This window comes from Phyllostomus hastatus, unplaced genomic scaffold, assembly GCF_019186645.2.
Source record: "Phyllostomus hastatus isolate PE091 unplaced genomic scaffold, TTU_PhHast_1.1 phas_scaffold_129, whole genome shotgun sequence".
NCBI classification, from domain to species: domain Eukaryota; kingdom Metazoa; phylum Chordata; class Mammalia; order Chiroptera; family Phyllostomidae; genus Phyllostomus; species Phyllostomus hastatus.
In genome coordinates, this window is record NW_025334009.1 from 8,991,247 (window position 1) to 9,006,726 (window position 15,480).

General features: G+C 46.6%; 1 protein-coding gene across 2 annotated transcripts in view; it reads left to right on the plus strand.

Annotated features, from left to right (window-relative positions):
- The window catches only part of ULK4 (unc-51 like kinase 4), a 311,597-nt gene that overhangs the window by 51,911 nt on the left and 244,206 nt on the right, over positions 1–15,480 (plus strand). For both annotated transcript variants that reach the window (XM_045857407.1, XM_045857405.1), the window contains exons 19-20: positions 5,092–5,175; positions 11,223–11,384. In XM_045857407.1, coding sequence (XP_045713363.1) covers positions 5,092–5,175; positions 11,223–11,384 — 246 coding nt within the window. The remainder of the gene's footprint in view (positions 1–5,091; positions 5,176–11,222; positions 11,385–15,480) is intronic.

Consider the following 15,480-nt stretch of genomic DNA (forward strand, 5'->3'; position numbering starts at 1 on the left):
TCCCAGTGCCTGTTTCACTCAGGCAGGGGTGTCCAGCCTTCTGGTGTCTCTGGGCCACACTGGAAGAAGAGTTGTCCTGGGCCACACATTAAATACCTTGTGACACATACTCACACAAAAATCTCATGTTTTAAGTAAGTTTACAATTTCATGCAGGGCTGCTTTCACAGCCCTCCCGGGTCCCATGTGGCCCGTGGGCCACAGGTTGGACACCCCTGCTTCAGCGTGTGGGAGATTTTCAGGCCGTATTTTACCGCCAGTGGACTGAAAGTACTCCGTAGTTTGCTGCTGTCTTTGAGTCCTTAACATGGACATAAGAATGTGTGACTTATTTCTTAAGTTACTATATGGAAAGGCTCTTGAATTCAACAAGGGAAAATTCAATGTTTCATTAATGTACTTTCAGAATATTACCGAGTAGATATTGGTAATGAGTTATTCGTTTCATTTAACACTCTTGAGAGTTTTAAATAAGTACTGGTAAGTTATGAGCTAATCAGGTCGTCTCATTGTGTTTCTGATATTTTGGTTCTAGAACTTGCTTAAGTGTTCGTTCATGTCACCTGCGTGTCCTTAGTACGTAAGTTAAACTGACTTTCTGCATGATCCACATTTGAAGACAACTGCCGTGATGGCTGTAAAACGTCAATATTTAGAATCATTTAGCTCTATAATTAGGATTGATACGGCAGAGCTCTTGTTCTTCCTTTTCGTAAGTGTGTGGGCTGTTCCCAGCTTTTTGCGTGTCAGAACGCACTTCCAAATTAGCTCGTCCAATTCTGCAAATCATTTTTTTTAAAAATTGCATGGAATACGCAGCTCAATTTGGGAAGACTGATGTCTTTATAATTTTGAGTCTTCTAACGTGTATTTGGAACGTGTATCAGTCAATTAGGAAAGTACTGGTATATTTATGATATTTTGTCCTCCAGTGTCCAAAAAATGACATTTTCCTACATTTATATTTTTAAAAAATATTTTCATTAAAGTTACGAGTCTGTTCTAATTTTGTCTGGTTCTATTTAAAATAAAAATTACCCTCCAGCTTCACGGAGGTGTAAGTAGCATGCAGTAAACTGCACATGTTTAAAGATTACAGCCTGATCAGTTTGGATCAACGTGCATCAGAAACCTGTTGCGAAAATCGAGATAATGACCCCGTCTGCCACCTCCCAGAGTCTCCCGGCACCCTCTGTACTGCCTTCCTCCCGCCCAGCTTCCTGCCCCCAGGCAGCCCGGGGTTCCCCTTCCATCTGGGAGACAAGGTCCGCTGTCAGGATCTTACATGGATGGAACCATACAGCCTCACATTCCTGTTGTTTCTAAAAATAGATCTAGAGAGTCGTTGTCCTCGGTGCTTGCTCTAATTGGACATAAGCTCGGCTCTTTCAGTGAAGCCCCTGTCTGTGGCCGCGACGTTTGACCACATCTCATGGTAGCAGACCTGAGAAGGGAATCCTGTCCCCGGGTCCATGAAAATCAGCATTTTCGTGAGCTGAGGGCTTCTGTGCGATTGTCACTTTGAATATACGTACACCTTAAAGTCTCAAGCCAGTGAGGCCCTCGCGAGTCTGACCCGAAGTGACGCTGTGGGTGAAGCAGACCTAAGCGCTGTCCTGCTGATGCGCTGGCATCACCCCCGGTGACAAGCTGGAGGACAGAGGACCAGCGTGTGATCTGCAGAGGGAGTCCTGGGCTGGCTGAAGAGCCTGTTCCTTTTTTACCGTGAAACCTAAGACACATTTTTCACTTGCACCAGTAACGTTATGGATTTGGGTATTTTGAGTGTGTTGGCTCTCTCCTGCTATTGGCTTCTAGTGGGCAGAGGCTAGGGGCGCTGCTAAACAGCTTCCAGTGCAGGAGACAGCCCCACAGCAAAGAACTGTTTGGCCAAAATGTCAATAGTATAAGAAACTTCAAAACCACTTCTGACATGTTCCATCAGTCGCAGCACCTTCTCCGCACCCTGCACAAATCTTATGTTGTTTCAGTTGCATTTTTTACCTTTCTTTAAATAATAAGCATAACACGCTGAAAATGTCATGTATTTTCTACCACCTTCAAATTCACCAATTTGGTAAGTTGTTTTTTAAGGCACACTGATATGACAGCTGTCACAACACAGTCTAACAAAGTTGTTTCCGATGAAGTCAAAGACAACTAAGTGCTACTAGAGCCATAGTACGGAAAAAACCTAACGGACTTTTTGGCCACCTCAATATAAAGCAATACAGGTACAGTTCCTGTATTTCTTTCTTTCTTTTGTCAGAAACACCTTCCACCTGAGTCCAGTTATTCTTCTTTTGTCATTTTTTTTTTTTTTTGCCCAGCCTATAATCATCTCTCACCTGACCTGTTGCAAGAATCCCTGGACAGTCTCCTTGCTTCACTCTTGTGTCCGTGAAAGGCTGCTGTCCACACATGAGCCAGGGCGAGCCTGTTAGGAACACAGGAGCGAGGGCTGTGTCGTCACTCCTCACCGCCCTCCAGGGCTTCTCGACTTGCTCACTGCCATACATCCCTCCGGTCGCCTTCCAGGCCCTTGCAGGCTGCCTCCCAGTGCCTGTGTGACCCCACCCTCACTCGCTGTGTCCCTCCCAGCTTCCAGCCACACTGTCATGCCCGCAGTCCCTGGGCCACTCCATGCCCTGCTCCCTGCCTGCCTGCACGCTTCTGCACTTGCCGCTCCTCCGGCTTTCAGCGTTTCCCCCAGATGTCTGTATTTTCTCTCTGTTCGAATGGATCCCTCAGAAGGGAGGCTCCACGCAGCACGAGATGGACTGCCACCCTGTCTGCAGTCTTTCTCTGATGCCTCGCCTGCCGGGCTTTATTTTATAGCGCCCGTCAGTCTCTGGGCTGACTTGTTCCGTTTACTGTTGCTGCTGCTGCTTAAACCTCAGTCCCCACCAAGCACTATTACAGCAGGAAATATATTTATCATGTTCATATATCTGTGTCTAGAAGAGTTCCTGGCACATAGTGGGTGCTTCTTCCCTGCTGCGTGAATGGCGTCAGGGCCAGTGGGGCCGGGGGAAGTGAGCAAGGAGGCAGGGCCGGAGAGACTGGCAGACACGTGGTCGTGAGCAGCTCCTAGGCCACACTGGACATCTTCTTTCATCTGGATCCCAAGAGCAAGGGGAAGTCACGGAGGCTTTGAGGAAGGGTCATGATGTCATCTGATTTAAACGCCAAAGGGATTACTCTGGTTCGAATGAGGCGTAGAGATTGGAGAATGCCCAAGGCAGGATTCTGAGCACCAAGTGCGACTAAGCAAAGTAGGAGCAAAACTGGGAGAGAGAAGGGCGTTCCAGGAAAGAGAGACTGGGCAGGGCTGAGTGGATACACCCTGTGGTTCAGGGGAAAGGATGAGAAAGAGCGCACGGCATGGAGTGACGGGAGAGTCACCGGGACCCAGACAAGAGCTATTTTATATACTTACGTGTTTTTGTTTTTTAACTGCAGTGAGGGAGACAGAGTTGGACCAGGATGTGCAGAGGATGTAACGGGCAGTGAGGAGACTGAGGGAGTCGGTGTGGAGCCAGCTGGGTTGTGGGGAGGGAGGTGAGGGGGTGGGGAGCGGGGGACGGGGGTGCTGAAGAGGGCCCGTTTTCCAAAGTGGGAGACGGCAAGGCTGCTCGAGTGGGAAGGGCAAGGACGCAGTGGGCGCAGGACATTGAAAATCTAGGCACAACTCGGGCTAGTCCGTAACCCAGTGACCCTGAGGAAGGTGGGATGGGGATGGGACCCCGGCCCCATGTTTAAAGGGGAGCCTGTCCTGTTACCGCCGGGTAGCAGGGGGCAGCTGTGGTGTAGGTAAGTTAGTGAGTGGACAGCTAAGGTGCAGGTAGGTTAGTTCCTTTCTCGGCTTCCTGGGTCTCGGTGAAGAAGAAAGGAGGGGACTGGAGAGAGAGGAGTGGGCCTGGACGGTGACGTTGAAGGCCCCTGGGCTGGCTGGTCCTGAGCCCTTCACGGGCCCTCTGTGTTCTTGGTGACCCCCCTGAGTGCAGGCCGGGAGGGGAGGAGCCCCGGCTCCCCCCAAGGTTGAGCTCACCCTGACAAGGGAGAGGGAATGCCAAAGGGAGAGGTTGATGAGGCTTTTGGCAGGAGCTGGTTAGATGGTAGACAGGGGTGGGGGGGGTGGGGGGGGTGGGGGAAAGCAAAGGGGGTGGGGGTGGGGGGGGCAGAGGGATCAGACTCCAGAGAAGTCAAAGAAAGCCTGTGGGCTGACACTCTGAGTACGTGAGCTGGAGGGGAAGAGAGTTGTTCGGAAGTGAAACTGGGTGCCGAATCAGTGGTTTTCGAGGTGCGGCAGCTCGGCATGGTGAGGTCTCGGTTCTGAACATGCGTGGAGCAGCTCCGTGATGCAGGGCACAGCTTTACCGGGTCGCAGTCCTCGACACTGGTGCACGGTACATCTGAATCCGGGAGGTCCCAGTTCTGACATTCGGACGCTCTTAAACATTTGTTTGGCTTCAAAGAGATGGCCTTCTTTCGCCTTTCTGCCTGGTGCCTGCTTCATTTTGTGACTTTATTTGCCGTGCTGCAGGCGTGTTCTTGTGCTTCTTACCCTAACGTGGTTCTTCTGTGAGAGAAGTGTGGCTGACGTCATTGAACTAAGTGTACCTGCTGCTCATAAGGGCTTGTGCTGCTTTAGTGGGTTGTTTCACGGGTAACATTCTGCCCTCCACTTGTGTTCATGGGCTGTCCTGAGCTACTGGGGAAGCTGTGCATTCTCCGCTTCCAAACCATCCTGCATTAACCACCTACAGTTATGAACAGAGAGGTCTTTCTGTCAACCAGATCATGGGGTCATTGCTCAGTTCTCTTCATCTGGCTTCTGATGAGGGGATTGTATTAGCATCATATAAAACATGATGAAAAACAGGAGGACTGTGCCCTTGTTAGGTGCAATGCGGTTAGAGACCCCTAATCAGATCACAATGGTCAGGTAGTAAGCAGCATTTTAACGAGAGTACCAAGAAGTCGTAGATAGTTTGTGTATTTGAAACTTGAAACTTGTGCCTTTCTCTCGAATGGGTTAATATCTTTCGTGCCGTTGGCTTCACAGCCTTTTCTCCCACTTCGTTTTAGGAAGAGAAGAAAAGGAGCCCCAGAGAATGCTGGGCCGTTCCCTTGGCGGCGTACACGGTGCTAATGAGGTGCCTTCGGGAAGGGGTAAGGCTCCTTTCTTGTCCTCTGCAGACTCGCCCGCTGGTGATTGCCCTGCAGGCACCGCGCGGGGATGGTAGCCCGCAGCGGTGTGGGCGCCTGTCAGCCAGGTATGGCTCCTGAATTTAAATAATCCCAACAAGCGGCCCTCAGCCTGGGCCTGCCGTGGAGCAGGTGTCAAAAGGAACCCGCTTTCTCATTCGCTTTTTTTACCTGTCTTGCTTTTTAAACGATGGCAAATATAAACAATATAAATGGCTTTTAACAGCGTATTCTTAATCCTGCCTTCCCAACCCCCCCCACTGCCTTTGAAAGTTATTGATATACCAGTTTGGTAAGCAAGGTGGGGGCAGAGAATTTTTCCGTGAGCCCCCCAAATCAAAAGTCCCATGGTTATCTTGTCAGGGTGCCATTTCAGAAACAGAGAAGCTTCCACTAGTATCCGCTGATTTTAATGTTAATTAGGACTTGCTACGTGACGTGATTGTTCAGTGTATTCACATCCCTTCTGACGCTGGTGTTGCGGGCTGAGCGCCAGCCAGCCAGCCGGGCAGCCGGCCGGTGCGCGCAGCTCCTGTGCGTGGCTCCGTAAAGGGTTCAGGGACTGCCTGAAAGGGTTGCCAGTCTCTGTGCCTGCTTTAAACCACTTGACATGATTTCACCCAAGGCAGAGCCATAGGTGAAAAACGTTCCTTAAGGAATGAAAAAAAAAAAAAGCCACTGTGTCACAGCAAACATCTTTCTTTTGAGTTGTTACTACATGGTAATGGAAGAATGTTTCAAATGTTTCAAGTGTAAAGTGCCCTGCAAGGTTTTCCCCTAGTGACCCCGAAATGAAGTTGGAACACTTTCTACCCTGTAGGGTTGGGGCGCAGTCAGCTTTCATTATGGGATGTGAACGAAGCCAGTAAATTTTACTGTATCAGTAATACGACAGGTAAGGCATGTTTATCTGTAGTCAAAAACACGTGTGGGATCAGCTAAGGCCTCCAGCTGGACACACCTGGGGACTCACAGATGGGAAGGCGACATTTCTGCCTGCACTCAAGTGCTACCTGTGGGGGAGAGGAGAGAAAAATACAAAGTGGGATAATATGTCAAGTAAGGAAATGCAAAAGAGCAAAATAGGTTAATGCAAAGGCGAAAGGAGTCTTCTAGGGATTCTTTTCATAGTATAAAAGAAATTTTAAAAACTGTATCTTCAATTTTTAAAACTTAGATTAATGCCTAGTAAAAGGTTATTAGTGGTAGTTCATGAGGTTGTATCCTTTATTTAATCCCTTCTCCCCTCCGCATCTCCTGTTTTCATTGTATATGTAATATGAAGAATGATGTTTGATATTCATGTGCTGTTCTCAAATTATTGTTAATAACTATAAAATGACGATAGTGGGTAATGTGTTTTTTTCTGCCCATTAGGTCAAGCTTATTAATCTGACAGATGGAGAGATACAGATATCCATCTTTTGTATCTGTGCTAATTGGTTTTTGTCTGTGTTTTCAGCTCCTGAGATACATGTTTAAATTGCCTTCTTGGGTAGGATTGCAATTATGTCGAATTTTGCTTTTACGTGTTTTGAGTAATAGTTATTAGATATCTCAGTTGCTTTTAGAGGGACAGAGTTGTCCAGATAATCTAGCTCACTATATTGTAAAAAATAAAAGTCCTTTTATCTTGATTGCATGAGCTACTAAAACAATGAACTGTGTAAAATAAAGTCCAGGTACCTTGAAGCCTTTAGAAGAAGGAGCTTAGTTATGTTGAATTTCCAAATGTGAAAATAACTCATGTCATTATTTTAGGTGTTAATTTTGTTATTTTTCAGAAAAGTAGGCATATATAGATTATAATTATATTGACAGACATCCTTTCTTTTTTTTTTTTCAAGACTGCCTGCAATACATTAGATCTACTTAACACCATTAAAACACAGTGCAGCTATTCATTAAAAGCCTAATTATCATAGGCTTATTGCCTAGGATCAGTTTCTGATCATCATAGCTTTTATCCTCATGATGTGATGAAGTGGGCCTTTGATTTCAGTGACAGGTATTAGTTCAGTCGAGTTATCCCTTCCGAAGAGTTAATTAAGCAGGAAATAGCACCAGCCTTAGTGCTTGTGTGGTGTCTCCCAGGGGGTCCCGGAGGGGCTGGGACCACTCACGTCCGGGGGAAACAAGGCGAATTGGCCTGACAGTCCCACCAAGTTCACATTGGAATACTGCGATGGCCACGGCCGCCTGCCAACCTAGGCGCTCACACAGTCGTGGTTTTCTGCTCCTGGGAAGGAGAGCTCTCAGAATGGACTGACTGTTGTGGTGTAAAGCACGGGTGAAGGTTTTTGAGGGGTCCCGCATCATAGCACCTTTCCCCCCCGCATTCAGGGGAAGCGTTTCAGAACCTCATGAGGGATGAGACAAAGAGCCAGGCGTGTGCGTGGAAAATGGCACGTGTGTATGTGATGAGAGCCTCGGGGGAGCACAGAGCTTCTATCTACGGGCAGACAGGCTTCCTTAAATGGAACTCCCACCCTAGGGAATCTTAGCGCCCCCCACATGTAGCAACACTCGTACTTATGATCGGGGTGGGGGGCATAGGAGAAGCCAACTTGGGTGGGTCGGCCTGTGCCCAGGGAAAAGGGGGAGGAGTTGAGGGGTGCTCTTAGCACACCCAGCATTTTCTTTTCAAATTCGCCAGCCAGATGAAGCATTGTATTGCCCCTTGGGTGGAGCCGCGCAGAGTCGCAGAGAGAGGTTGAAGGGTTGCGTTAATGTGTCCTAGCTACACGGAAGGAAGGAAACCTCGGGCCTGGGGAGGAAGCCTTCTCTCCCGTACTCCTTCTGAGAGGTGAAATGTGTCCGAGTTTGGGGAAGTTCAGGTATCTTTGGATATCTTTTCTACGAGGTATTCATGCTATGTGATATTAACAATAATAGGAAGAAAAGCTAACGCCTTGGGAATTTACTACCTTTTATGACCGAGACGAAGTAGTCATGTATGTTGTCTCATTTAACTTTCAGACTGCCCGTGTTCTATAATCTCTGTTTTGTCGACGGTGAAGCTGAGGCCGGAGATGAAAAGGCCCAGGGATAGGTAGCCGGTGGGGTGTAACACTGAGGCTTGAACAGACATATAATTCAACGTTTCCTCATTTGTTTAGAAATATTTTTTAAAGAAAAATATATAAATTTGGGTTGAAAAATATATACATTTGGATTGGTTGCTACATAGTGGAGCAATCCAAACAGTGTACAAATGTTTAGAGTGGAATTCAAGGACCCCCCTCCCCACAACCCCCACTGACTGTAATCACAATTAACAGAGTATTGTGTATCTTTCTGTGCCCTTCCTTTACGAGTGTATTTATGTGTGCACATTTTTGTTACACAAACATGAGATTATGTTACACATTATAATACTTGAACATATTTTAAAATATTTTTAATTGATATATAACATATAAAATGCTCAGATACTTAGGGTGTAAGTATTGCAAATATTTCCTCCCAGTCTAAGACACTGTGAGGCTTAATGGTGTCATTATGATCAGGAATTCATAATTTTGATGGAGTTTAATTTAACAGTTTTTTCTTTATTCTTAGTGCCTTCCCGCCCTGTCCCATGCCAAGAAAACTTTGCCTACTTTAGAATAGTCAAGATATTCTTTTTTTAAAAAAAAATACTTTATTTATTTATTTTTAGAGAGAGGGGAAGGGAGGGAGAAAGAGAGGGAGAGAAACATCAATTTGTGGTTGCCTCTCACATGCCCCCTACTGGGGACTTGACCTGCAACCCAGGCACGTGCCCTGACTGGGAGTCGAACCAGTGACCCTTTGGTTCAAACGCTGGTGCTTAATCCACTGAGTCACACCAGCCAGGGCTCAAGATATTCTTTATGATACCTTCCAGAAGATTTTGGGTTCCAGCTTTTACACTGAAGTTTGTGATTCATCTCCAATTAATCTGTGAATATTGATTTGACTTAGATGTGTTTTATGGTCCAGAGTGTGCTCTAAGGTGCTAATGTTCCGTGTGATCTTGAGAAGAACGTGTTTTCTACTTTTTTTGAGGAGACTTAAATACCAAAATGGGTTGACAGTGTCAGCCTGACTGCCTTTCTGCCTACTTGTTTTGTCAGTTATCGAGAAAGTATATTGCATTTCCCATCTAAAATTGTCTATTCTCTCAATTTAATCAATTTTTGCTTTAGATATTTTGATGTTCTGTTATGAGGGGCATCCATATCTAGGATTGTTATATCATCTTGTCTGATGACTCTTTTACCATTGTGAAAAGACCATTATCCCTGAAGATATTCTTTGCTTTGAAATCTGCTTTTCTGAAGTAATTATTGAGGTATCGTCAATAAATAAAATTGTAAGATATTTCAGGGGTACAAAGTGATGATCTAATGTATGTATACATTGTGAAAGCATTCCTCCATCGAGTTAAATAACACCTCAGTCACCTCACATGTTTACCTTTTTTTGGTGAGGACATTTACATTCTATTCTTTTAGCAAATTTCAATTCTTCAGCCTTATCATCTGCAGTCACCGTATTTCACAGTAGGTCCTCACACCCTATTCAGCCTTGTAGCTGAAATTTTGTAACCGTTTACCAGCCTCTCCCAGTTTCTCCACCCCCTTTACCTTTGATTTTGAAAGGTGTGGTTTACCTTTTTTCTTTTCTTTTGGTGCTTTAAACCTGCCGTTCCACTGCCTTCTGGTTTGCACTGGCTCCTGACGAGCAGTCGCCTGTCATCCTTATCCTTGTGTCTTGCTGCATGATGTGTCTTTGTTTTTTTCTCTAGCTGCTTTTAACATTTCATTTTATTACTGGTTTAGCAATTTGACAATGATTTGTCTCGGTGTGATTTTTCTTTGTTTCTGACCTGCTTGGGTTCATTGAGTTTCTTAGATTTAGAGTGTTTATGAACTTGGAAATTTTGCAGCCAGTATTTCCTTCAAACAGTATTTTTCTGCCACCCCTCGGCTCCTCCCTACCACATGTACTCTTTGGGGATTCTCACTGCATGTATATGAGGTCATTAGAAGTTGTTCCCTAGTTTACTGATGGTCCGTTCCGTTCTGTCAACCGTGTTACTCTCTGTGCTTATTGTGGATAGGTTTTATCGATTATTGCTATGTCTTCAGGTTCACTGATCATTTACTCTGTAGAGTCTAGTCTGTTAATCCAGTCTAGCGTATTTTTCACATACAAAGTTGTATTGTTTATCTCTAGCCTTTTGATTTGGGTCATTTTTGTGTCTTCTGTTTCTCTCTTTATCATGCTATGCTTTCCTCTCCTTGAATACATGGACCATATTTATAATAACCACTTTAACATATTTTACTTCTAGTTCTATCATGTGTCATTTCTGTTGATTGCATTTTCTTATTCTTATGCATCCTACTTTCCTGCTTCTTTGCACGTGTTCTGATACTGGACTGGATTTCAGGCATTGTGATTTTCATATTGTTGGGTGCTGGAGTTTTCCTGAATCCTTTTAAGTATTTTGTCCTTTTCCTTGGACTCGTTTTGGTTACGTGTGGACAGTTTGACCCTTTTTGAAGCTGGACTTTAAGCACTGTTAGGACAACCCAGGACAGCCCTTAGGGTCAGTTTGATCACGCCACTGACGCTACACCTTTCTTAGGATTTTCCCTTAATGTCCCATATGTAAGTGGCCTTTGGCTAATTTTTGCACTAATTATTCCCAGCCCCTAGTGATTTCTTAGGATTATTCTGCCTGCTCCTTATGGCTTTAAAATAATCTTCCAGTCTCGTTATGCTTATGTTGTTTATTCTCCATATGATTTCAGCCTTCTTATTAAAATGTAATTCTATCGTGCTATGTTATTGGTAATAGTTTCACAGTAGCCTGAAAGAGTGCTCATGCGTTCTAAAACCCCCAGTGCATCCATGGGCAGGTAATGTCCTCCTGGTATCAAGCCTTCGTTTGCAGTAGATGTGAAAAAAACGACACGTGTGTTTTCACGCCAAGTAATGCCCTTTTATCTTCACCCCGTTCTCTGCGCTCCCGTTCCCAGGAAGAGCGTGTTGTGAATCACATGGCGGCGAAGATCGTTGAAAACGTCTGCACCACCTTCTCCGCCCAGGCCCAGGGCTTCATCACAGGGGAGGTGGGGCCTGTGCTGTGGTACCTCTTCAGACACTCCACCGCGGATTCTCTCAGGATAACGGCGATATCGGTAAGCTGGGCATCTTTGCGGAGGGTGGGGGTATAGTTGCGTATGCTTAAACACCAAGTTTGCACAAGCTGTGCCAGAAACAGGGTTCATTTAACTGAGTAGGTAGGAAACAGAGATCTCAGAGGACTAGTTGGTGAGGACAATAACCTGATTTTCTCCTGAAGTGGAATTTTTTTTTTTTCACTATTCCAACAAGTATTTATTGTTAGTTAAGCCATGATTCAGGGTCCCAGAGTGGAAGATACCCAGGTCCCCCTTCACCTCCCTGGGAGAAGGATGGAGGACAGAGGACAGGTGGGGAGCAGCCAGTTCAGGTCTTCCCAGGAAACGTGCTTCTGCCTGGCGATCATCCCAGGCCAACACCCAGGATACGGGGCAAAGGGATTTGTACACATGCTGGTACCATTTGCACATGGAGACCACCCGCTTTAGCAGTCATTGCCTTCTCACAGCGGTGGAAGTCCAGGTCGTTCTGCCAGCAGTTCCTGGTCTGGTTCTGGTTGGGGAAACGGCTATCAAAAAGGGCAGTCTTGTAGATTTTGGCTTTGGTCTTGATGTCTTCTGCCATGCTGCTGACTCCTAAAGACGCCCCTGAAGCCGCTCGCAGCTCAGTGTGACCCTCAGCAAAGCCCTGAAGTGGAATTTCCAAAACAGGACCCGGGGAAACCCTGGCGCTGTGAGGAAACTCGGGGAGGCCCTCGTGGGGCTGTGGTATTAACGGTTTTACAACTCCTCGGAGGGGCAGTGGATCGGGTACTGGGTTTGGACCGCTCTGTTTGTGCCGCTCCCTTCCGCCCCCCGGGGGCTCCCCATTCCAGGTTTTATATGAAATGGGTTTGTCCTGTGGCTCCAGTGAATTCCTTCCCAGGCATCTGTGGCTCTCCAGGATTTGCACTTTGGCTGGCAGTCTACTGCTTTGCTCACGTGGTCATCATAACTTGGTGCAAAGGGCACGTGTGGGTGAAGGTGCGTTAGCACGGTTGTCTCAGTTTAACAGTCTCTCGAACCTTTCTCACACAATCTGTTTAAATCCTCTCTTTGGCCACTCATCTCGCCCGAACTCTCTACATTCTGCGGCAGCTGCGCCGTATTGCTTGTGTTGCTCGTTCTGGCGCTTCTCGCGGTGGTAGTTTCCTACCCTCCCTCCTTCCTTAAACCTCCATCCCCCACTTTCCTCCTGCATCCTCTCCTTCCTGCAGGGTCAGTAGGTGACTTTCCCGCACACTTCCCAGAGGAACATGAAAATAGCCCGCGGGAGTTCTGCACAGGTAGCCTGCCCCGCCAGTCGATGCACTTATGCCCACACCTCCCCTCGCTCAGTTCTTTCCCTCCTCCTGTTGCAGTCGATGAACCGTCCCCTCCGCTGTCAGAGACAGGCCTCTCGTGTCTCTCCAGATCTGCTCCCGGTTCCCCTTTCTGGGGACCTGACTCAAATGGTTATTGTCGCTCTTTCCTAAATCTAACCTGTCCTTACCTTCTAGAGCCTTCTGATCAGCATCCAGGCATTCTTTGCCTCATCACACGAACACCCCCCCCCCAAAAAAAAAGGACTAGAGGCCGCACGTGCTCTGGCACAGCCACACTTGTTCATAAAGCATTATTGTCACACATTATTGCCCCTTTTTGGCCCACTTCATCTTCAACCCGATCTGGTGTCTGTCCTAAAAATGTCACTGAAGCTGATCCTGTTGTGATCTGTAATGACTTCTGTAATGTTGCCAAATCCTGTGCATATTTATGGATATGTTTCAGTTCTTATCTTAAATTTACCTAAGACATGTAGAAGATCAAGGACTAATAATCCTGCTCACTGAATATCATTAAGCAAAGGCTCCGTGGCATCCATCACACACACCCCTCTGCTTCAGGAGCCCCGCAATTTCAAAATTCCGAAACCTAATTACGCGGCGAGTAATGACAGAGAAGCTGTCACAGAGGGTTGGGTACGAAGTGTATACACCAGTGAGCTTTCTCCAGGCGTCTTGGAGCCATATCGTAAGGCATCCATGTTAATCCTGGGCCTTAAAAAAAAAAAAACAAAACCCAAACTTGTCTTGCTTTCATTGGGTTAATGCTCTCATATTTATCTTTATATCAGCATGGTCTTTTTTTTTCCTTGGCAAAGTTTTTTCCAGGTGTTCCCACCAAAGTCTTGTACTTTCCAGCCCTTTCTTCGTCCAACACATTAAACTTCCCTTTTTCATCTTGGGCTGCTTGTATTTGGTTCTTTAGCCTTCATCTAAAAAATTAATTTTTTCTTGAAATTTTGCCAATTACCCCCCCAGATGTCTTTCTTTTCTGCTCCAGGATCCTATTCAGTAGCAGATGTTATATATCATTTTTTGTGTCCTTTTAGTGTCTTCCAGTGTGAAACAGTCCCTCGGCCTCTCTGTGCATTTCATGTTGTCTTTACAGTTCTAAAGAATACAGGGCTTTTCTTTTGTGTGGTGGGGCCTGCCCTGGGCCTGTCTAGTGCTTCCTCAGGACGCCTCCTTGACACCAGGGAGGAGTCCTACCTGTACCAGTGCTTCTCTGGGGGCCGCCCTAGGGCGACCACCATCTGTTTGTGTCATTCTTTGTGTGTGGTGGGTTGGCAAATATTTTCTATAAAGGGCCAGATAATAAATATCTTGTGCTTTGTAGGCCACACACAGTCTCTGTGGCATCTTCTTTTTGTTTGTTTTGTTTTCTGCAACCCTTTGAAAATGTCAAGACCATTCTTATTACACAGCTCATGAGCTGTACAGAGACAGGCCTCCGGGATTGGTCAGGGTTCTGTTGCGGGAAGCCCTTCCCTTTCTGGCACGTGCGTGTGTGGATCTATGTCATCATGGTCACGGATGGCTATTTTACCCAGGGGACCGTGGGGTGATGCTACCACTATTAGGATGTATCGTTTGGATGCTCAGGTCCTCCTAGATTTGGCCGGCGTGATCCCTCCCAGCTGGCTTCTGTGTTCCGTTGACCTATTTGTATCATTGTTTGAGCTTTTCTTTACTCGTTGACACCATGCAATGTTCTAGGCTAACTTTATGCTTCCTTTCTGCTCGCCCTGGAATCTGTCGTGTCTCCAAGGAGCCTTGGGTATCGAGGAACCAAGAGCTGGGTGTTCTTTGTGCTTACTGCTGTGGGTGTCATCGCACCTCGGCCTTCTTAACACAGAACTAGAAAAACCATGTGCTTACACACAGATACATATATATATATATATAAACATATGACTCTGCATATTTGGAACAAGACTCACGCATTCACATGGATGCTCCCAACTTCGGTCCAGTGCCTTCGGATGCTTTCTGGCCTGTCTTTCTGTGACGTTAGGTCCCTTCTCAGACAGAGAGAAGACCAGCTCCCCTGATTCTCAATATACTGACTGGCTTTCCCCCTCAGTACATGTATTTATTCAGTGTGACAGACTCCACCCACTCTGGCCACCTCCCCTGGGTCATCCGCCATCTCCCTGCCACGGCCACTCTGCGTCCTTGGCCAGTTGGGCCCAGCGCTCCCCGTCCCCTCGCTGCCCCCCTCTCCTCAGCCTCTGACATGTTCCCCTTGGGAGGGGAAGCTAAGACAGGATGGATTAAGGGGAATGAAGGGTCCGGTGTCATTCTCGGTACTTTCCTTTCCCTTAACTCCTTCCACGTCACTGTTTCCTCCCAGCTAATTAGCCCGCCCTGTGATTCTAATTCATGCCTGTCTCTCAGATCTAGCTGCCTCTCTCTGCGGCTGTGCTTCTCCCCCCACAGTCCGGGCCGCCACCGTCTGTCACCTGGGCCCCTGGAGTGGCCTCCTAATTGGCCTTCCCGTGGCTGGTCCGATGCTCCACTAACTGTTCTCCACATAGACCAGATGTCACAAAATCACACCTCCTCCTCTCTCTGCTGAAACTGTTCAACAGCTTTCCCCCATTTTCCTTAAAGGATTATTAATATTTTATGGAAGGTACTAGGTAGAAGTTAAGGACTGGGCTGGTGCTTTCAACTTTAGGGTAATATTTAGTGTTTAAAGTTTTAGCACACTTCGCATAGTCCATGAGTTAGGTTAGCTTATTTTATTATAATTCCTTGTAGATTGCAAACTCCCGGAAAGTCAGGAC